Source organism: Prionailurus bengalensis, chromosome B3 (genome assembly GCF_016509475.1).
Source record: "Prionailurus bengalensis isolate Pbe53 chromosome B3, Fcat_Pben_1.1_paternal_pri, whole genome shotgun sequence".
In the NCBI taxonomy this organism is placed as follows: Eukaryota; Metazoa; Chordata; class Mammalia; order Carnivora; family Felidae; genus Prionailurus; species Prionailurus bengalensis.
The window spans coordinates 43,017,641-43,042,199 of record NC_057355.1 but is presented as its reverse complement, the minus strand read 5'-3'; the positions used below and the strand labels follow the sequence as shown (position 1 = coordinate 43,042,199).

At 33.7% G+C, this 24,559-nt stretch overlaps 1 protein-coding gene across 4 annotated transcripts in view; it reads right to left on the bottom strand.

Moving 5' to 3' along the window:
- Nucleotides 1–24,559, bottom strand: part of VPS13C (vacuolar protein sorting 13 homolog C) — a 209,766-nt gene that overhangs the window by 168,747 nt on the left and 16,460 nt on the right. For 2 of the 4 annotated variants that reach the window (XM_043555279.1, XM_043555277.1), the window contains exons 3-10: nt 23,982–24,024; nt 19,480–19,575; nt 17,785–17,886; nt 12,268–12,330; nt 7,005–7,070; nt 6,617–6,726; nt 4,167–4,226; nt 719–778 (exon numbers count right to left, since the gene is read on the bottom strand). In XM_043555279.1, the coding sequence (XP_043411214.1) occupies nt 719–778; nt 4,167–4,226; nt 6,617–6,726; nt 7,005–7,070; nt 12,268–12,330; nt 17,785–17,886; nt 19,480–19,575; nt 23,982–24,024 (600 nt within the window). The remainder of the gene's footprint in view (nt 1–718; nt 779–4,166; nt 4,227–6,616; nt 6,727–7,004; nt 7,071–12,267; nt 12,331–17,784; nt 17,887–19,479; nt 19,576–23,981; nt 24,025–24,559) is intronic. The other 2 variants (XM_043555278.1, XM_043555280.1) reach the window with 1 other exon arrangement.

The following is a 24,559-nucleotide window of genomic DNA, read 5'->3' as shown; positions in this document are numbered from 1 at the left end:
TATTCACCCTAACATTATCCAATTGCCATTTTGAGCTTTTCAAGAAAAAACGTGAGCAAATATGGGGAAAACATAATCATGTTATTCATGGACTTTATTATTAACCTTAGCATTTGGAAAATTGTGCTTCCGGCAACACTATTTCCAAGGAAATTCGTTCATTCAATTATCAAATATTAATTGACAATATACTATTTAACAGGCCTTGTACATGTTTTGTTGAATAAGAAAGACATGATTCCTCCAATGGACAGGAATGGCTGTTTAGAGGGAGGGGTGAGGGGGAGGAGAATCTAGAACAACAAGGTGGGGAAAGCTACAAATTCCTAATGTTTATAAGCATATTTAAAGTATTGTGAAGTCCTGTGGTTTAAAACAAAATGAAACATACTGTTTAATTATATACAGCTTAGTACTTCCATCAGTAATCTTGACCAGAGAATATTTTTTCTATAAATCTAATATCTCAATTACCTAATGCTCCACAAAATACATTTGGAAAATATTAATTTTTCTGATTCCTTTTGCTAGGGGAAGAACCTAAACCTCAGAAAAGGTAAATGATCACACAAGGTCACACAGTAAGCAGAGCCAAAACCAGGCCCTACACTTGAGTCACTCTTCAATGGCACACTGGGCTCCATCAAGGTTTCAAAAAAAATATGTTAAGTGTGTGTTCCTAGAAAAATAATAACAAATTCTTAATCCAGTCTAATACCTTGTATATAATTTTTTCTGCTTCATTTAATATGCATGGAGTCCAATGTTCATTTGCAGTCTAAAAGAAATAAAGAATAACTGTGAAACATAGTATATATATCATAAAACATTGCTCTAATATTTATAAACTATATCAAAATAACTTAGACAAAAAAAAAAGACATCTGGCTAATGTTCACTACTGTTACCTGTTCCCTTACATATCTATTTGACAAAATCAAAGGAATGGTGAAAACAGAATTGAGGAGGTTCTAATTTAACCAAGTTCCTTCATCCAGAAAATTAAGAGTTGCTATTTGTCTAAACTATGTGTCTGTGGGGAAGGAATTGGATATGAATAAATGAATAAAAAAAAAAAGCTAGCCTATGAGATAGTGAATAAGAAGGTCCATATTCTTTTAAAAGATCAAATAAATAGTTATTGCAAAATAGGAAGAAAACCACGAGAATATGGAAATCACAGCATGACCGCATTTCTAGAAAGTCAGCATAGTCAGTTAAGGCCAAATGCCACCATGAGATAAACTAAAACTAATTTATTGAGCAGTCAGGGCATTACTGATGGACTTGTTAAGAACAATTTCAGAGGCACAGCAGAGTCAGTACGTTGGGTAGTGAGTCAGAAGGCAGTAAGGAAACAAAGATGGTAAAGGTAGAGAATTCTCTCAGAAAGTTAGAAAGAGGCAAAAGAGAAGACAGCGGTTAGATGGGGCCTAAGTGGGGTGGGAGAAGGTTCAAGAGGCCCTTTTAATTTTATCGTAAAAGACCTGAGGGGCACCTGGCTGGCTCAGTCCGAAGAGTGTGTGACTCTTAAACTCAGGGTCATGAGTTCAAGCCCCATGTTGGGGGTAGAGATTACTTAAAAAAAAAAAAAAAAATTAAAAAAAATCTTAAAGGGGCGCCTGGGTGGCTCACAGTTAAGCGGCCAACTTCGGCTCAGCTCATGATCTCATGGGGTCCGTGAGTTCGAGCCCCGCATTGGGCTCTGTGCTGACAGCTCAGAGCCTGGAGCCCGCTTCAGATTCTGTGTCTCCCTCTCTCTGACCCTCCACCGTTCATGCTTTGTCTCTCTCTGTCTCAAAAATAAATAAACGTTAAAAAAAAATTTTTTTTTAATCTTAAAAAAAAAACATTTCCACAGTGTTGCAAATGGCAAGATTTCGTTTTTTTCATTGCCAAGCAGTACTGCATTGTATATGTATATACCACATCTTCTTTATCCATTCAATCAAGTGATGGACATTTAGGCTCTGGGTGTTTTATGTAAGTAATGAATCACGGGAAATCTACTCCCAAAGCCAAGAGCACACCGTATACACTGTATGTTAGCTAACTTGACAATAAATTATTTTTTTAATTTATTATATAAATTATATATATAAAAATATATATATTTTTATATATATAATTATATATAAATATATATATAATTATATACATAATTATATATATAAATATTTTATATATATTTTATATATATTTATTTATATATATAAATATATATTTTTATATATTTATATATAATATTATATATATTATATATAAATATAAAAATTATATATAAATATATATATAAATTTATATAAATTATAAAAAAAATTTTTTTTAATTTTAAAAACTGCAAAATTAAAGAAACAAAACAAAAAAACCCCAGACTTGAATGTGTTTAAATGCTTACAGGAAGGAGTGGAAGGAGGGGAAAGGGTGGGGAGGAAGAGAGTTGAAGATTTAGGAAAAAGAAAATTTATGAAAAGAAAGAAAGAAAGAAAGAAAGAAAGAAAGAAAGAAAGAAAGAAAGAAAGAAAGAAAGAAAGAAAGAAGTGATGAAAGGAGGCAGAGAGAGAGGAAGGAAAAAAGCTCCTAAGGACATGGAGAAGATGGGATCCAGATCAGAGGTAGGAAGGTCACCTTAAATATGAGTTCAATTGTAACTGGAAAGATGGAAAAAAGGATTGGTATGGGTACAGAAAGAGCTAAGTTTGGGATTACTGTTGTTATTAAAGTCAGTGTAATAGCTGAAGCAAAAAATTACTGAGCCAGACATGTCCCAAATGCTTTACACAAACTATTTCCTTTAATCATCACAAAAACTCTAAAACAAAAGTACTATTTTATCAGTGAATGAATGAAAGTTAGACAGAAGGAGACCATCATGGTAACCAGTAAAATAATGTTTCAGGTGTTCTAATAAAATATAATAGGGGGCATAAAAGAAAGAACAATAAATTCTAAGAGGAAAGTGAAAAAGGAATTGGAAAGACAAGGTAATATCTAACATAAAAATTAAAACCTGAACGGATCGTCAAGGAGACAAAGAGAAGAAAGTAATACAGGCAAAGAAAACGGTATGAAGAGTCTGAACAAAGATACAGAGAATCAAACAACAGTATACACTAAGGAAACTACATATCATTCGTATGCACTAGTGGGCCTCTTTATCAGTCAATGGGAAGTACGTGACTAAATTGTATTTTTTGTTTTGTCGGTTAGAAGCTCAACGTAAAATACTGTGCTCATTTATGACTAATATTGTTAGTCTAGTTTTTCTGGAGCAATTATCTCTAGTGTCTGTTATTGTAGATTTCATTTTTCATCAAGAGCTACTTAAAATTCATCTTGGAAAGAAGCAGAGATAAACAGTATAATAAACACTAGCTTCCTTGGTTCCCTTAAATTTGTTCATCCAGGTTTTCTGTCTTGTTTTTTTCCCCCCAATGTTTCTGCTTTGGTCTTCAATTTGATGTATATCTCTCCTTCTCCATATGGAAATATTATTCTTAAGGCCTCAATGGAACCATGTCCTTTTTCTGTTTCTCCCCTTCTCTTTCATTTTGCTTCCTCTTCTTTCTTCACTAAGGCCCTCTCCATATAACTAATGAGAAGACAAGCATGATTTACTCACTGTCCTTAACTTTAAACCATTTTTCCTACCATATAGTTGTCCAAAGAAAATAGAGGGAAAAATGTCCAACGTGAATATACACACTATTTACCTTTCAATATCTTTAGAAGAAAAGCAAACTGCATTATAAAATACTTAACCAAAATAAACTACCTTATATACATCTCAATATAATACACATGTACATATACACATTTCTAAGCTATTTGGAAATTCTACCTGCCTATACCAAGGATGAGAACATGACTCTATAAAAATTTGCCTTCCCCTACCTTCCCACATGTTTAAGATACAGCTTTTAATTCTTCAACAATGTTTGATATTGGTATCTTGATATTCATTAAATTCAAAGACAAATCGAAATAGAGAATGTGATAACAGCATCACTATAAATTTTGAACTTCTAGAAAAGTTATAAAAAAAATTACACATAAAAACAAAATAGCTGTTTGTATCAACAGTTGGTTTTAGCAATTCACCCTGTGACATGGCAGTATTTTACATGTAATTGTAAACTGTAAATTGTAAATAAGGCCAACATTACCAAGAGACTGAGTTCTCCCAGTGTGACACCAAATGAAAGAGGCTGCTTTGGATCAGTGACCTATCAAAAAAGAAAAGATGACATGAAAATATACTGATGGTAAAAGTGAAGCCATGCTCCACTATGTATAGTAGGCAACACAGGGCAATTAGTATGCAAGAAAGTCATACAATCCAAATGGATTTGTGGGAAAAAAAGAAGAGAAAAAGGCAGTAACATGGCTAGGATTACCCATATTTTGTAGGCATGATATGAATACGATACTTTCCCAGTGAAACTCTTTTCTTATGAAGTGAACTTTTTTCTCACTAACTAGATTCTTGTCTAGTGAAAAATAGACAGTCTCTTTAGGTCTACTATTAAAGATGTTCTTCAAAGATAAAGAAAACAAGATGTCATGGATAATAACCGTGCCACTAAACTACTTTTAACACTTAGAAATGTGAACTGTCTCGTTAAGCCTTTAACATTCTTAACTTTTCAAAACTGCTTTGTTAGGAAATGCCCAAGATTCTTAACATATTCTCTTAACCTGTCAAACTTTTGTTCTATTCCTGATCTTTAATACATAAGTTATATGGACACACCATGCTTACACTGTACCACAATGTGTACAATGTCATTGTTTTAGACATCACAGGGATGTCCAAAAGTCATACAGGGTAGGGTGGTTGGCCATGAAAGAAACTAGGGAAACTAGAGAGAGAAGAAAAAACATATTGTTTTAAGTCATCCAACAGGGACTCCAGAGTGTAGTCACATAGACCCTTCGCAAATGCAGGAAAAATGCATGCTCTGGAATAACTGAGAAGCACAAATCGCGCTGGGAGCTTAGTTTTTTATTATCTTCCTTTATTTCCACGCTGATCCTTATACCTCAGACAACCAGCTCAAGATAGCTTGCAGCTATTTCAGAATGAAACATAACTCCTCGCTTGCTAAGGCACTACCCACAAACTACGACTATCATCCAGTGAGCATCTTTATGATACATTATTATACTTTCCCTACTCCCCACTTCCTAAACTCTACTTTTCATTATCCTAAATACAATAATTAAGGTAATAACATTGAAAGAAGAATGATACAAGGAAGATCCCTTTGCACTTTTTAGTTCTTTTCCTCTTAGACGTTTTTAATCTACCTTGTCAGTGACACCAACTTAAACATTATTGATGTTACTTATCCCACTCCTGTGCATCTCTGTATATTTTTTTTATTAAAAAGAGAGAAATAATGTGCCTTTCTAATTATACTTGCACAGTAAAAAACCTTAGTTAAAGCTCAAACTGAGGTTCACATTCATCAATATGCCATTAGTTTCAATAATAACTCTCACTTCCATGATGTGTTGAGGTGATTTATATTCCTATAATATAACATAAATCCTATATTATAGTCCTATATAAATCCTATATCTATTATATAGAATATAATCCTATATTCCTATAATATAACATAAATCCTATATTATATATCCTATCCTATTTTATAATCCTATAAAATAAAAAATTCCTATACAAATGGGCACTAATTTGTATAAAAAGGGCACTAATGACTTAGGTTTTTTAGACATTTGTTAACAAAATTCAGTTTAATGACTACCTAAAACCAAAAGGTAAAGTCAAAATAAGATGGAGATAGTGTATCTTGCAAAACTATAAGTACGTATTACGAAAACTGAAGTTCTATAAGGAATCTGTGAGAAAAAAAAGTAAGTTCTATATACGTCAGTACTGCTTTAATTAAATCCAAACCTTAAGTTATTAAAAACAAAAAAGAATACAAACTCATTTTTAGAAGATACGGAATAGCATTTCCATCATTTTAGGTAAATGAAAAAATTCAAGGTTATTTTACATAATTTTCAAACTTTAAAACAAAGCAATGTATATTTAGTTTAAGTAAAATTAATCAATAAACAGTCTTCAATCAACTAATGTTAAACTTTGTTTATAAGTGAAGTATGGTTTCTCAATATACTGTTGCACATGTATGTAAGTAGTTGTGCATATTTAATCCCTTCTGAAGGAATGTAAAGAGCATAGGACTAGCAGTCTATTGGTGTATGATTTAGTCCACTCTCTACTAACTACCATTATAGTTGATTATTTCCATCACCATTTGGACCTAATTTTTTTTATCAATATAGTTCCTTAAAGTTATAATAAGTCTTAAGGCATTAAACAAAATTTAAAATAAATAACAGAGGACAAGTGAAAAATCTCTCATATGACTTTTAGAAAGGGGCATACAGTGGTTTTATATTTATACACATAAGTGCCTAATGAAAGAAGTGTAACACAGGAAAGATATGGTAGTATATTCATCAGAAAAAAAAATCATGGATTTAGAATCTGGTACGGAAAACCCATATCTAAACAAATCAATAATTAGTATCATAAAATACACAATTATTAGCTTCACCTCAATAAGTTTAAATTACTTACATCATCTTCATATTTAATGTGAATGTCTGTGATTTTTACTTGTACGTTTTTAATTACTTGGGTTGCCAATTTTTCCAAAAATGTATCCTTTTTGGCTTCTTTTGGCTTATCTATAAAAAACAGAAAAATACAAGGTCAAGAGTTGAAATTCTCACATACTTCACTATCAAATGACCAAAGCATAGCAAAGGCACTACTCAACAGAAAGGACAGCCTATTCTGGTGTCCTTGTTTTATTTTAGATTTATTTTAGACTTTAATATGTGTTTCCAAGTTAAAACTTATTTTTGAAGTTATGGAGTATCTAACATCCATTTTACCTTTGAAGACAGAAATCAAGTGGCGATGTGTACAAATAACACATGGCATAAAAACTACTTTTACCTACCTTTCGAGCGATCAAGACTTTTAAAAGGTTTCTTAAAATGTTTTTTGTGCTTTTTACGTTTACGTCCTTCTCAGTGGAAGCATTTTAGTGAGAAAAGGATAAAATTCAAGTTAGGAGACTAGAGGACAGAAAGAAAAACAAGAGAATTCTTCCTAACAGCAAATTCTGGTAAGTTTGCTTTACTTCTATTCTAAACTGACCTGCTATTTCAATATAAACAGAAATTCATAAACCTCCTTAGTCTAGAATAACCTCCTTTAATCTAACAAATAACTTGGCAAGTACAATTATACAAAAATTAGGCAAATATCCATACACAAAGCGCTTTAAATATTTTTGACTCTTCAAGTAAAGTTTAACTTTAATTTCAAGGTTATCAAAATACTGGAAATGTAATAATGACCGAATATAAAACTTTCAGGGAAAGGTTTTCACAAATATATGGTAGGGACACAGGAACACAAATGAAATGAATGGTTAGGTTGGTGACAGGTAACTTCCTCTGGACGACACACCTCACAAGCAAAACCCTTGAACGAGTTAAGGATACAAAGAACCCCCAAAGAGAAGAATGTACATTGAACTGTACTTTGAAATTGGCTTAGTAATTAATTCCTTTAAAACCTCATCCTCTTTAATTGGCACTGCTTCACTTTTATGGCATTAAGCAACACCCATCTGATCCAAGTTACACATCTTGACACTCAACTTCCTACTAGACATCATCTCTAGTCTGCACTCTTAAAGTGGTCTCCGTACGGTCTCGCTTGCCTCTAGTCTCCACACTACCTCCAAAATAAACATCCTCGTACGGTGCCACTAGACTAATACCTTCTACAATGCCATTCACAGCCTGTTAATCCCCTACTCAAAATTCTTTTTTAAGGCTCTCTGCAGCCCGGCAGACAAAATGAAAACGTGTTTGCATGACACAAAGGTCCTTTCAAGATCTGACCCCTAGCTCCTTGTGCCGTTCTATCTCCTCTACTCATGCTTGCGCTGGATACTTCAGAAACACTATTCTTACCTAACAAAACAAGCCTAACTTTCTAACGGCTAATGCTTCTCTCTTATATGAATCATTCCCAGAACTTCAGTTGCCCTCCCTGAAGTTCTTCACCAGGCAAACTCCTGGGAGGCTCCCAAATCCCAGATCCCCTAAGGCCTTCTTCAACTATTCCAAGCAGCTCCAGGGCCATCTACCTCTGCACCTTTACATAGACTTCCACTAAGCAGTGATTATACTGTAATTGAAATGTTTACACAACTGTCTTGCCACTAGGCAGGAATCTTCATTAGGACAGGAATTATCCTAATATGTAGGCACACGGCACATGGCAGGCATCTGTTCAAATGAGTCAAAAAACCCACATCTGAACATTGTAATAAAATATATAAACCCAGCTCAGGTTATATATATAGCATTTGAGAAAATACACATGAAATTTAGCTTGAAATCTTAAAACTGTTCTTCCTTGGGATGCCTGGGTGGCTCAGTGAGTTAAGTGTCTTGACTTTGGCTCGGGTCATGATCTCACAGTTAGTTGAGTTTAAGCCCCGCATCAGGCTCTGTGCTGACAGACAGCTCAGAGCCTGGAGCCCACTACGGATTGTGTATGTCTCCCTCTCTCTCTCTGCTCCTCCCCTACTCACACACTCTCTCTGTCTCTCTCTCTCTCTCAAAAATAAATACACATTAAAAAAATTAATAACTAAATAAAATTGTTCTTGATATTTTAAAGCAAATTGTCCTGCCACTATAAAAACGAAGAACCAGGGGCGCCTGGGTGGCTCAGTTGGTTGGGCGTCTGACTTCGGCTCAGGTCATGATCTTACAGTTCTTGAGTTCGAGCCCTGCATCATGCTCTGTGCGGACAGCTCAGAGCCTGGAGCCTGCCTCGGATTCTGTGTCTCCCTCTCTCTCTCTGCCCCTATACAGCTTGCACTCTGTCTGTCCCTCTCTCAAAAATAAACAAACATTAAAAAAAAATTAAAAAAACAAAAAAACCCCAAAGAACCAAATCCTGGATTCCAAGAATAAAACCCTAAGTTTCAAGATGAAAATATTTAATAAATACATAAATAATCTGGACCTTGTTATTACCAGTATTTCTTGCCATAATGATGGTCCCTAAGTCTTTTTCATTCATAAATTAAACATCTAGAAACAGACTGAGTTCTCAAAGAAGTATTACTTAAAAAGAAACAAGAAAGACAAAGTAGCCCTGAAAACTACCCCTACTTGACTCTGAAAGAACAGCTTTCAGAGACAGTTTCAACTTCTGGGTTTAGATACTACTGTAACTCACTCTTCTTACCTTACCTTATTATCTTTCTGGCTTCACAACTGTTTTAGCCTCTTGTTTCATCTTTATTTTATCCCAGTGTTAGAAAGTTTCTATTTAATCTGATGAATACTAAGTCTATGATTCTCAATCACTCTCTAAATTGGTCCTCAAATATTTTGGTCTTGGGGCACCTTTTACACACTTACTTGAGAACCTTTCAAAGCTTTTTATTAGTGTGGGTTACAACTACTGATATTTGCCAGAGTGGAAATCAAAACTGAGCAATTTTTTAAAAATGTATTAATTCACTTTTCAAAAACTACTATGCTATAGCATTGATAACACATGTTTATGAAAAATAACCATATTTTCCAAACAAAAAATTGTAGTGAAAAGAGTAGCACTGTTTTACAATCTTACAAATCTCTTAATGTCTGGCTTGGCAGAAGACAGCTAGACTCACATACCTCCTTCTGCCTTTGATCTGCTGAAATATGTTGTTTAAATTGAAGCATATGAAGAAAATCTGAACTAACCACATACACATGCAACAAAAACAAACAAACAAAAAGGTGGAACATCTTCATGGTCTTTTCATGTAAATACGGATACTATACCCAAACTCAACAAGTGGTAGTTTCTTAAAGGTTAATTCCATTTTGGAATCTGAAACTCTACCAATAAATTTTTCATCCAAATTAAAATTGGTTACCCTGCACTTCAAATGGATCTTTTACACATACCTGATTTTTTTTATCACTCATTGGTAATAAGGAAATATTGCTTCATTGAATTATGCAGATCTTCTCAATGTTGAGTGATTTCATTATTTACTATCAAAAATCCCGTTTGTTAGTACCCCTGCCAATCTCATCAAAAAGTCTTTAAGTACTGGGAAGCTGCCAAACTCCAGGTGGCAAATACAAGTTTTCCAAAATTCTAATTTTTGCTCAAAAGCTAAAATCTTATTATTAGCAACAAATATCATGAGTTGATTTTTGTTGAAGTGTCTACCAAACATCCAAATCTGAATAATAACAGTCTGTCAATCACTCTTCCACGTAAAATGATTTTCCAGGAAAAAAGCAACTAGTTCAGCTGACAATTTAAACAATGCACAAGTATTTTTCCTTAAGACAATTATTCTATGTAAGTGCTTCATACATACTTCTCCCTTTGTCACACAAAAAATTAAAGACGCGTAGTCAAGAGCTTAAGTTGATTCAAATTAAATTTTTCCTATTCCATCAATAACATTTTTAAGTAATACTGGGGCTCTCTTTCTTTTGTTTCATCTTACTTTTTACTGTGAGTACATGGTAGTGAACAATACAATGGCAACCAGTCAAGTTTGGTGCCACTGCCTTGATTCACGCTGAGGCAGCCGCAATTTTAACACAACACTGCTTCTTCATCATCAGCACCAGTGTTGGCACAGTAAAAAATCAAATACTGTTTTAGTATTATTATGAAAACAGTTTTGATGGTTTGGGAACTATTGCTCTGGAATAACTTTTTAAATGACATCAAATGGGGAAGGAATATACACTCAGAAAGTAGAAAGATGAAATGATCATGAAGTATACATTAAATCCTAGCCAAATGAATGAAGATATCATCACCAAATTAACTATTCTCATTGCAGAATCATCAATAGTCTAGGACTAGTTTTTTTATCCAGGTTAATGTAGTGTTTTTGAAAAGTAAACTCTGAATCAATTACATTTTCCTTTATAGTGATTGATCACTGTCTGGTTTTCTGGGGGGAGGTGGTGTTTTGTTTGTTTGTTTGTTTGATCACCGATATTGTCCAATGATTTTGTTATGACTTGAACGGGCCACCAGAATTCATTTGTACCTTGGAGGCAGATAACTCCTAGTAGGATCAGAAAACACTGCTCCGAGAGACTGTAGAAAGTTGGTCTAATCATAACAAAATTAAAAAGTGAGCCATGAGTACTTCCTGACTATCTTTTATATTAAACAAAGTAACTGCAAGGCAAATTAGCATAGTCAGTCACATTTGCTAAAGGGGCAAATTTTATCAAAAGAGAAACGCCTTTCAAGACCATTTCACTCAATGCTGTGAAATTTGCAATGCAAATTCTTCTTCCATTTGCCAAATGAACCCAAATATTAAAGAAGTTTCTAGCTGGAGAATTCTAACCTAATGCTTATTGTTTATGTTTTGAGTACACACCTCACTTGCCATTCAATTGATACAAATTTTAAGTGTGACTAAGTTAATATAATAAACTCCTATAAAATTATAGAAAATATAATTAAACATGTCAAATTAATTTGTAAATTATCAGAATTATTATTTTAACATACTTGATCAATTCCCTACCAAATAAAAGAATCCTATTGTAAATGCTAAAGCATTCAGCCTTCAAATCTGCCTTTTGTGGAGTCTCAAATTTCAGTATGCTGTGTAAGACAATGGTCTACATTTGTCTCTGGAGCTCCTACGGAGGTAAAGCAAATCACGGAGGATATGAAGGACACCAGATGGACACCTCTTATCAAGGCTCTAAATAAAGTCTCACACAGTAAAATAGGTTCCATTTTCTTGCTTTTTACAAACCTGAAAACTACTACTATAGGAGAGAACTTGCCCAGCTGAGAAACTACTATATGACAGAGTCCACAAGGCAATCCAGATGTGAAGGTTGTCTACAGACCAAACTGTAAGCTCCACAAGGACAGTTCATGTTTGTTTTACCCCAGGAACATTCAGGCATCCAGCACGGTGCCTGCCATGTGAATACACTAAATATTTAGTGAATGAACAAATGGCTACAGAAGGTTGGGAAATGGAAATGATGGTAAAGGAGAAAAACCTGAATTACATTTCCATATTTTCTTAAAAAAAAAAAAAAGGCATGTCATCAAATGGGCTCCATTAAATGTTCAAGAGTAGATAAGAATATAATTTTTTATATAACTAAATAAAATTAACCATGCATACCCACCAGGCTTGATGTCCTTGTAAACAAAGTTTTCCAAGCCATATATGAACTCCCCTGAATGTGCCCCTGCATCCGCATGGCAGCAATAACCAGAATGCAAAGCATTTAAAAGACACTTTAATTTCACATGTAAAATATGTCTAAACTTAATTCAAAGAATTAGAAATCATGTGACAGAAGAAGTGAAATGCAGTGACACCAAAACAATCTATTTTTAAGGAAGTATTCACAGTGACATCATTTCCATTATTTCAACATACAAACTTTATTATCATAATATTCTAACAAAATTTCTTAGTAATTAGAATTATAAGAATTAATCATTTCAAATTAAGCAAAGCAGACAAATTAGCACTAATATCTCACTGAATTGTTTGAAATTTTCAAACAGAGCAAAAATCAGATATTTTGGTCCCTTTTTGCCTACTGTTTTTGCCCATTTGCAGAATGCAATATTGAGAGAGATTTACACTAACTTCAGAGTCAACTAAAATGAACTCATCTTACTTTAATTTACTCTCATCTGTCCCTTTTTAGATACAATGACTCCTTTCTATCCATTCTTGCTAGTGATGGCCAGATAGCACCATCCTCCAATTCCCTCCTCACATACAGCATAGACAAGACAGCAAGCTTAACCTTTCTAAAACACAGCTCTTATGACATCCCTCCCTGGATTTTTAAAGAAAGTAAAAGGGAAACTTACTGACTCTCTTTGTGGTTATAGATTAAAGTCTGTTATAACACGAAACTAAAAATAAAGGCTCTAGAGCCAGAGAAGGTTCAAATTACAGCTCTATCATTTTCTAGCTCATTTCTAGCTCTAGCTCTATCATTTTCTAGGATGACTTATTTAACTTGCAGCTTTCTCCACTGGGAGAAATGGGAACAATAGCCTTAAGTCATAGAGTTGTAACTATTAAATGAGTCAATAAATAGAAAGCATTTTGAAAAGTGACCTGGCAAATAGTAGATGCTCATTAAATGTTAGCTGCTACCATTGTCATTACCGTCACCATTATCACCATCACGGCATTCAAATCTCTTAAAATTGACCTAAACTCAGCTTTTTAACTTACATTTAACTACATTCTATCAAACTCCCAGATTCTTAGCTGTTCCCCATACATACTCCATACTTGTCTCTCTTCACTGTCCCCTCCACCTAGAAGACCCTGTCTCCTTTTCTGCAAACTCATCTTTTAGACACAGCTTAAATATGTGTCTAAACCGTGTCTGCCCTGATCTCTTTGGCTGAACATGATATGTTCATTCTGAACTTCCTTACCACTCTTATCTTTACCTCTCTGATGAGACTCAACACTTTTCTCCTGTTTATTATTATGCATATGTCTTATTTTCTCAACTAAAATGTAAGGTTTTGGACAGCACAATTCACGGATTCTCTGACTTTTATGTTTCCATCAGCGTGTTGAGCAGATGGGCATAAGACTTCTCAAAAGTACCTAGAAACTAACGATATTGCCTTCAAAATCCTAGTTTTAAACCTAGCATTCTATCCCCAGTCAAATCAAACAAGTATGTAAGTAAACAAAGACTTTCAGCCTTGAAAGGATCTTAAAAAATTATATCCAATGTATCCTTTCTTAAAAGCTACAGATATGCTGCAGCATAAATAACAAAGAACAAAAGGCAAGGGACCCAGAAAACACTGAACTAAACACAGAAGAGTAATGAAGACCAATCCCAGGATGACAGCTGTGCGGCAGGACTGAAAAAACAACCATTTCAAAGGGAGATCTTCAAGAGAAAATGGGGATGGGGTGTGGGTGGGGAACCAATAGGTGGGTATGACAATAGTAAAGTAACACTGAGAGTCATATAACATTATTTCATGTGGCAAGTGAAAAGAATTAAAGGTAAATTTACACAGAAAAGAAAGCAAATAAAAAAGAAGCATTTACAAGTTCAAGAAAAACAAAAGGTTGTAAAGAAAGGAAATATAATCACAGTACATCATTTGACCTGCACAGTGAACAATTACACTGTCAGAGTAATGTAAATTTGACCTGTAATTGGCCATAAATTATTATATACCATATTCTGAGACGAGAAAGAGGGCAATTTAGAGTGGAAGATGATGGTAAGAGAAGTAAACTCCGTGACTACCATAAGAGGATATCCTAGGTAAGACCTTATGCTAATAAATTAGATAATGGCAGAATATCAGTATTTCTAAAACCACGGTTCCCTCTAAGGAATGGGTCTGAAGGGTAGAGAAGAGCAGAACAGGGGATTGACATTTTCCCTCAGAAGTCTTTTTGGGAAAACTATTTGATTTTAAAGTGTGTGTGTATACTACTTGGATAAAATTAACATTTTAAATACAGAATCTATAGCATTTGAGAATCTTTGGCCTTCATAGGAATTTAATCTTTCCCTTTACTTTATAAAAAGCCTTTCTAGGAAAATAAACTCACTATAATAAAATAAAAGGAGAAAAATATCAAGAAGTTTATTTTGGGTGGCTCAGCCGGCTAAGTGTTTGACCCTTGATTTCGGCTCAGGTCATGATCTCACAGTTCATGGGTTCGAGCCCTGCATCAGGCTCTGTGCTGACAGCGTGGAGCCTGGTTGGGATTCTCTGTCTTCCTCTCTCTGCCCCTCCCCCACTCACATGCTGTCTCTCTCTCTCTCTCTCTCTCTCTCAAAAAATAAAATAAAATATATATATTTATATTTATTTATATATTATATGATATATATTATATATTTTTAATATTTATATTTATATTTTAAAAAGTTTATTGGGGGGCGCCTGGGTGGCTCAGTTGTTTAAGTGTGAAACTTCAGTTCAGGTCATGATCTCACAGTTAATGAGTTCAAGCCCCACGTCAGGCTTTGTGCTGACAGTTCAGAATCTGAAGCCTGCTTCAGATTCGGTGTCTCCCTCTCTCTGACCCTTTCCTGACTGCACTCTGTCTCCCTCTCTCTCAAGAGAAAATAAACATTTAAAAAAATTTTTTTTCATAAAAAGTTTATTTTTACAGTTGAGCAAATTGTTTAGAAATGAACTATTTATTTCAATTTTATTTTTTCCCACAAGACTGTGGGGAGCACTCTATTTTACCAAATAGAACAAATTAAGTAAAAATACTTTTTTAAAGCCAATTAGCAGGATTATTTTGTTTTCAATTTTATCATCTGCTGCTTTGAGTTGAACTACTTCCTCTTCTCACCTCTCTTAGTCTCTATACATGTGACATGGTGCTTTTGTGCTTTTAAAACCAAGAAATAAGTGGAAAAATAATAAGTCTCCAAAATAAAGTACAGTATTAATATTAATAATGGCGAAATGCAAAGCATCTAAAGACTAGGGTGTTTTTTATCATTTGCATGAATAATAATACTATATAAAAATATGACCTATATTCATGGAAACTTGAAAAAATTTATATGCAGTCAAGATAATTAAATGTATTTTTTAAAAAACAGTATCAATATATATCCCAATTCTTGAATTCATCTCTTTTAAGATTTATTTTGAAGTCATTTCTACACCCAACATGGGGCTCAAACCCACAACCCCTAATCAAGAGTCACATGCTCTACCAATTGAACCAGCCAGGCACCCTGAATTCATTTCTTTTATACTCAGGATATTTTTCTGAAAAATCTAAGATAATAACATTAAAACTGAATTTTACATTCTAAATTTTAGTTCTATCCCCCCAAAATGTAAATTTTACTATTCAGGAAGTTACAACGTAATTATTGTACATTATATAAGCATAATAGTCCTATCGACACAAACTCAGGGCCACAGATGTTCAGCCCCTATAAGTACATCAAATCATCCTAAACATATAAATTTCCTAAGCATTAAACACGCAGCAGTCAAAATTTCATAGGTGCTCAATACAAAATGTACAGCAGGTTATGATTTTGCCAATTAAGCTGTCAACTACTAAAACAGGAGAGACTATACACACTTCTTACAGTTCACTGGAAACACTCAAATATGTTTTAAACAATCACAGCTAATTCCATCCAAAAATAAAAAAGAAAGAGGAGTTTGGAGTTTATTTCTAAAAAGGAAAAATATAACTTAATTTTATACATACATAAGTTATGCATATAATTATTCTATATTATATATTATGATACATATTTTATATATCATTTTATCTAAACATATATCACTATGCCTACTGATAAATATATGTCATTAAATACGGTGTGTTAACAAAATATACTTAATATGACCTGTATCAAGAAAGAAATGAAATTCTAACGCTCTCCAAGTCCTTCTCCTCATTTTTAGGGTACTATTTCCACATATACTAATTAACCAAAAGTGAATAAAAGTAAATAATCGCACTGAATTGTCATAAACAAAACCATTCTCACTTTGCTTTATTTGGCACACAAAAGTAACAGAAATAAAGAACACTGTTTTCATAAAAACAAAGATTCTTAAACTTCAGGGGAAAGACAAAATATGCTCAAGTATGAAAAGAGAAAGGTAAAACACATTTAAGTTTTTAAAAAATTTCTTTCATTTAGACAGCCTCAATACTTAAAGTATTTTAGTAATTTTCTGTAAAAGAATCAATAATTCTGCATAAGAGCAAGCACTTGGGGCAAAAAAAAAATTAGAATCATTGATAAGGAATTTTAATGAAGAAGCTATTTTTAAGAGATTTCTTACTGATTACACTAGGAAACAAAATCAATTCTGTCATTTCTAACTCACGGTTTGCCCTACCTTTTAAGAAAGACCAAAGAGAAATGCATTAGCATTTGTGGTATCGTCTCCTCCCATCACAGACATGCATAAACATGCCAACCAAATGATAGAAAAACGATGTAAACTGCTAGTAATTCTCACACCCCACACAGCAACTGGGGTGTGATTTGACTTGAAAGAGAAAAACTGGAGGCCTGGAGGAATCCTTCAACTCATCACTCTATCAACTACTTTTTCATCTCATCCTTATTCTTTCTCCATAAACCAAATCAAAAGAGTCATCATATTTTTAGATAAAAACAAAAAAATTAACACTTAAGGCAAGATGTTAAAATGTTGAAATCTGAAAAATCAAGTTTTTATAAATATCCTATATGATATAAGGAGACATAGCTAGAAACAGAATTACAGCACTACTTCCTCTAAACATTATTTCACTACACTGATACGGTGAACCTCATTATCTTCCATGGATACACCTAAAAATGTAGAGATAGAACCTTTTAGCATTTGGCAAAAACAAACAGGCTTGCAAGAACTCACAGAAAGGTCTCCATAAAGCATCACAGAAAAACAAGTGGTTAAAGACAGTGGGAAAATTAAACCGGCAGTGAGATAAAACAATCGTGTGGCAATGATTCCTAAATGTGGGCCATGAAAATATAATCAATATTGTGACATATGATTTTAGAAGAATATTCTTTCTTTGGAACTACAATTTATGAAAGCTTACGAAAGTATCCTCTTTAAAGTGCATTAAATATATCTAAAATATAGGTATATATATCTAAAACATAAACATATTGTACCTTTCTCTGCTGCTTTCTGAAGAGCTTCTTCAATTCGGGATAGCTCTTTCTGTTTAATATCTTGCAAGGATTTTTCTTCTTTTTCAGCATCATATTTAATACCTAAAAATATATATTTAGTTCACATATTAAAAAATGCAATTATCAGATAAATAGGAAACGTTCAACCTCATTATGATTGGGAGTGTATGTGTACTCTAAGTCTTGTAAGCCACTTTTTAATTCAAAAGATCCGCAATCTTTAAATTAATTTCACAAAAGTTTAAACATAAATAAACGATCCTTCTTTATTTACAAAGCTTTTATCAAAAGGGAAAGGAGGGAAAGAAAGGAATTAAAGAGAGAAAGAATGGGGCACAGAGGTGGATCAGTCAGGTAAGCATCTGACTCTTGGTTTTGGCTCAGGACATAATCTTCCTGTTTATGGGATCAAGCCCCACTCTGCTGGCAGTGCAGAGCCTACTTGGAATTCTCTCTGCCCTTCTTGCTCTCTCTCTCAAAATAAACAAATTAAGAAAAACAAAAAAATAAAGGGAGAAAGAAAGAGAGAAAACCAAAAGGAGAGGAAAAGAGTGAGGAGAAGGTAAAAAGGAGAAACAGAGGCAGGCAGAAAATTTCTAGTCATCTTATCTGAGGAGTAAAATTTTGAGTAACTATAAAAAACACGTAATATCCAATACTAGATGGTACCAATATAGATTGACAAAAAGACTCTTAGAAAATAATTCAAGAATATGTATCAACAATCAGAAAATAGGTATTTCCTTTTTATCCAGTAATCTCATTGCTGATAATGTATCCTAAGGAAATAACACCAAAGAATAAAAAAGATATCTTTAAGAACAAGGTGTTTATAAGGTTCATTGTAATAGTCCAAAACAGCAGGCAGCCCACAATGGAATATCCTACAGACTTTCAAAATTATCACTATCCCATATCAAAAATATATACATTAAGTAAAAAAGCCAGATCCATGTTGTATATATAAAATGTGATAAATACTCTATCAAATTGAGTATGTATAAAGAACAGAAAGCAAAATATAAAAATAAAAATTGTGTTTGCTTTCTGGTTGGGAAAACAAGTAATTTTTCCCTAAAATATCCAAACTTTTCTTAACATTCTATTGTTTTTATAACTGAAAAAGAAACAACCATAACAAAGGTATGACTTAAATAAATAATGCTTTACAACATTCATTAAAAATTAAAATCCTATTATTTACAATTAAAAATAATCTACCTTTTTCACATGCATTTTTGAATGAACACTCACTCAAAACCAGAAGCAACAAAATAGGGGGAAAAATTTTCCATTCTTGAAATCTGTAGCTTAATACATCAGTACATTTTTAAAAACTTATTTCATTTCATTCTCCAAAAGTAAATTATTCAATGCATCTGAACTTAAAATGAAGCCTTAGTTGCAAAATAATTATTCAGAGAAGAGATTAAAATTATCAAATGGTTGGAATTATTCTTTCCAGCAGTAACATAAAAATATTTTATATAAAATGTGGCAATATATATGTGTGTATATGTAAAATGTACATATACATATACATGTGTGTATATGCATATATATAATCAGTTTAAAGTATCTTCTATTTTATTAAACATATTAAAATATTTAGCCAAGGTAATAATTTAATTTCACTGTGCTGTTACTGAGTGGTTATAATCTAAAACAACATACTTGCTCCAGGGACAATAAGCAGGTAGAGTCCCTCTAGGGTCGCAACAACTGCTTCTCCATAAAGGTTTTTCCAAGGAATCTTCAAAGTTAATTTATCTAAAAAAAAATAATAATTTCAACCTTAAATTCTTATTTGAGCTACTCCAGAAGATACACATTTCCCACTTTCCTTTTAGAGAAAGAGTGTAACACAATCCTCACGCATATAATATATGTACCACTCAGAAAAAAACGAAAAAACTCCAACAATGAAATTTACAAAAATCTCTTCCATATTTGTAACTATTCACACTGTATTTTATACTTTTCAAACTTTCTGATAATTATAATTTCATTTAATATTTCCCAACTGTACGTAGAATGAGGCAGCTATTATTTCAACTTTGAAAAAAATGAAACTCAGTCCCAAAGAAGTTAAAAGAATTACCTAAGACTACCCAAGTCATCAGTGTGGTGGTACATATACCACCAGAATCACTGGTACTTTTAAATCAAGATGCCCAAAGTTTGGGGCGCCTGAGTGGCTCAGGTGGTTGAGCATCCAACTTCAGCTGAGGTCATGATCTCGCAGTTCACAAGTTCAAGGCCCACATCGGGCTCTGTGCTCACAGCTCAGAGCCTGGAGCCTGCTTCAAATTCTGTCTCCCTTTCTCTCTGCCCCTCCCCCACTCTGCCTCTCACACTCTCTCTCTCAAACAAAAAAAAGAAAACAAAACTTCTTTTAAATAAAAAAAAAAGATGCCCAAAGTTCAAAGAACTGTTAAACAGGATAATAAAGTGAAGAGGAAATAAAATAATGCAACGTAAGGGAGGATATTTTGATTCACTTTCATGGCTTATGTAGGTAGGGCAGTTTTACCTGGGAATCTATTCCCAGGGTTAAAATCTCAAATTACTTCTCCATTTAAATTGTATTATTCTTCAGTTTGTAAACCTGTTGAGTTTCCTAAATGGCTCCCATGTGAGGGGAGTCTAGAAGTAATAATGCCAGTATACTTCTGGGACATTTCTAAGTCTGATGACTTTATAGTGAGAACCACCTATTTATAACAGATACTCTTACATATGTAATTAACTCATAAACTCCTAAAAAGTTGATTTGATTGCCTTTATGGTGAGCATGAGTCTGAAAAAGTGAGAAATGATGCACAAGAATGAACCTGGACCACTTTCTTACACCATACACAAAAATAAACTCAAAGTGGATGAAAGACCTCAATGTAAGACAGGAAGCCATCAAAATCCTTGAGGAGAAAGCAGGCAAAAACCTCTTTGATCTTGCCCGCAGCAATTTCTTATTCAACACATCTCTGGAGGCAAAGGAAACAAAAGCAAAAATGAACTACTGGGACCTCATCAAAATAAAAAGCTTCTGCACAGTGAAGGAATCAGCAAAACTAAAAGGCAACCGACAGAATGGGAGAAGATATTTGCAAATGACATATCAGATAAAGGGTTAGTATCCAAAATCTATAAAGAACTTATCAAACTCAACACCCAAAAAACAAACAATCCAATGAAGAAATGGGCAAAAGACATGAATAGACACTTCTCCAAAGAAGACATCCAGATGGCCACCCAACACATGAAAAAATGCTCCACATCACTCATCATCAGGGAAATACAAATCAAAACCACAATGAGACACCACCTTACACCTGTCAGAATGGCTAACATTAACAACTCAGGCAACAACAGATGTTGGCGAGGATGCAGAGAAAGAGGATCTCTTTTGCAGTGCTGGTGGGAATGCAAGCTGGTGCAGCCACTCTGGAAAACAGTATGGAGGTTCCTCAAAAAACTAAACACAGAACTACCCTACGACGCAGCAACTGCACTACTAGGCATTTATCCAAGGGACACAGGTGTGCTGTTTCAAAGAGATACATGCACCCCCATGTTTATAGCAGCACTACTGAAATAGCCAAAGTATGGAAAGAGCCCAAATGTCCATCGATGGATGAATGGGTAAAGAAAATGTGATATATATATATATATATATATATATATATATATATATACATATATGTATATATATATATACGCGTGTGTGTATATATACATACACACACACACACACACACACACACACACACACACACACACAATGGAGTATTACTCGGCAATCAAAAAGAATGAAATTTTGCCATTTGCAACTACGTGGATGGAACTGAGGGTATTACGCTAAGTGAAATTAGGCAGAGAAAGACAAAAATCATGACTTTACACATATGAGGACTTTGAGAGACAAAACAGATGAACATAAGGGAAGGGAAACAAAAATAATATAAAAACAGGGAGGAGGACAAAACAAAAGAGACTCATAAAGACGGAGAACGAACTGAGGGTTGCTGGGGGGTTGTGGGAGGGGGGATGGGCTAAATGGGTACGGGGCATTAAGGAATCTACTCCTGAAATCATTGCTTCACTATATACTAACTAATTTGGATGTAAATTTTAAAAAATAAAAAAAGAAATTTAAAAAAGAAAAAAGAAAAAGTGAGAAATGCCCCTGAGCATAACAAAAAGGGATTGCCTGTTCCCTACACCTTTTCTTCTTTCCACTTACCCTAACTCATTATCCTCTCATCATTTATTATCCGAAATTCCATTGGAATTGAGTTAGTTATATTACTGCTTCCCACTGATAGAACAGACAAGGTTTAAATTTTTAAGTAAAAGGATAACCAATGAGCACCACAAATATTTGAATACCAAAACTTAGAATACCAAACTCTTAGAATACCAAAACTTTATTAAGCTTACAAAGTCACACTGACTTTATAGGTTAGGTATAATATTTAAACTTAAAAGAAATTTAATAACTAATATAAGTACTCCATAAACCAAAACAGGGATAAATATAAAAAAATATGCTTTGTATCCCTATATGTTGGGATAGGGTCAATAAGAAACCCTGAAGGGAGCCATTAAATGATTATAATACTTTAAAAGCATAAAAAGCCAATTCTGAAAGATTAGCAAACCTCTTTTAAAATATAAATCTTGGGGCACCTGGGTGGCGCAGTCGGTTAAGCGTCCGACTTCAGCCAGGTCACGATCTTGCGGTCCGTGAGTTCGAGCCCCGCGTCGGGCTCTGGGCTGATGGCTCGGAGCCTGGAGCCTGTTTCCGATTCTGTGTCTCCCTCTCTCTCTGCCCCTCCCCCGTTCATGCTCTGTCTCTCTCTGTCCCAGAAATGAATAAACGTTGAAAAAAAAATAAAATAAAATAAAATAAAATATAAATCTAGTTCTAATAACATAATGAATAATGTAAAAGTTCTTTAGTCAAATATAACTCATCCATACCCTAGAAATGCAATTTTAATACTATGTCCTAATTTTAGATCTAACTTCCTTAAAGACAAACCTATATTCATCCTTGCCTCCCCCACACCTACTTTCATAGTCTCATATATAGCAATGTGTGTATAAATATCTCAAAGGTAAAAGAATGAATGAAAGGCTGTAACTTCACTCTAGGATGTCAATTAAGCATGCAGGACCACAATACTCCTGGGTATCATCACAGATAAATATCACCACTTCACATAACATAGGGCTCTGTGTAACCAACAACAACAAAAAGATAATGCATGCCCTAAGGATGCTTGCAATCTGGGCAGTGTCTCCTGTTTGAAGAGACAGAAACATAAAAATGCTACTTTATATTAAAAGGAACACATGTAGGTGATATAAAGTAGACTCAAAGAGAAGTATTCAAGTAATTGCTAAGAGATGACAGAATAGCGAAAGACAAAAGCTTCCCTGAATACAAAATAAACGAAAAAGGAAAGCGATGTGGTGAAGCAGAAGGGTGACAGAAGGGGAAGGAAGGATGGATGGTGGCGTAAATGAAAATTCTTAAAGTAACAGCCAGTTGTCTAGGGTTGTAACATACATTTAAAAAAAGTAAAAATTGGCTAATATGGGACAGTTGAGAGGACTTCACAAAGGACCTTTAGAGGACCTACTAAAAAATTTCTTCAACAAAGATGTATGCTTAGTTATGGATGATCTTATAAGCCTTTAGCTGCAAAGACTTTCTACTTACCAAGACATATCCTCTACACCACATTGCTGCATAATATATCAAGTGAAATGGATGAACAAAACATGAGAGAAATAAGCTATACTTAAACTTTATTTACTAGAGTTTGCAAATTATACTACTTTCACATATAAAGAAAAAGCATACAAAACTTAGGTATCAATTTGGAAAATCAAGATATATTTTGTGTAGTAGAACCAAAGCCCAAAAACTATCATTGCAGTTCAAATGCTTCCTTTTTAGAGGGTAATATTCTACCCTTTTGCCAAACACTTTGAAGTATTTATGTATTACATATAACATATATTAGGTCCAGAACTCCAAAAGTTTTAACCAACATAAGCCAAAAACTTCTCACATTTTTGTTCAAGCTAAAAAATTTTAGATTAAATAACACAGGAAAAGTAAAAACCTAAAAGGACTAAGAATAATTCAAACAAAGAATACTTACCAATTTGGCCAGCTTTAACTTTAAAAGGAACATCCAATTCACTCTTCAAAAGGAAGAAAAAATTTAAAAGACAAATTATTAAGCTCTCCCCTCATTTAAATACATAATCATCTCGAAGGAAAAATATGAAACAATTTTCTGTATGTGAGTAACTCATAAAGGACATCCTGAAAAAAAGAGTTTCTATAGACTTAAATTTTACTTTGAGGAAAGAATTCGTAAGAGAAACAAAACTATAAATAGGAACAATAGAAAAAGAGTTTGTAGTTAAAGAAAGTAATTGGGTAAAATGGTTACTTGTTTTAATAAACCAAACCAAAACAGATAAAATTCTATTAACTTTTAAAATAACAGATGGACACTGCTTATCTGAAATATTAGAACAGAAAGAGTCCTTTCACAAAAATTAGCTGAAAACAACAACTGAACAACTAGTTTCTCTCAAATAAAACTTTCAGTAAATAAACAAGAGAATCTTTTTTTTTAATTTTTTTAACATTTATTCATTTTTGAGAGACAGAAAGAGATAGCATGAGCAGGGGAGGGGCAGAGAGAAAGAGGGAGACACAGAATCTGAA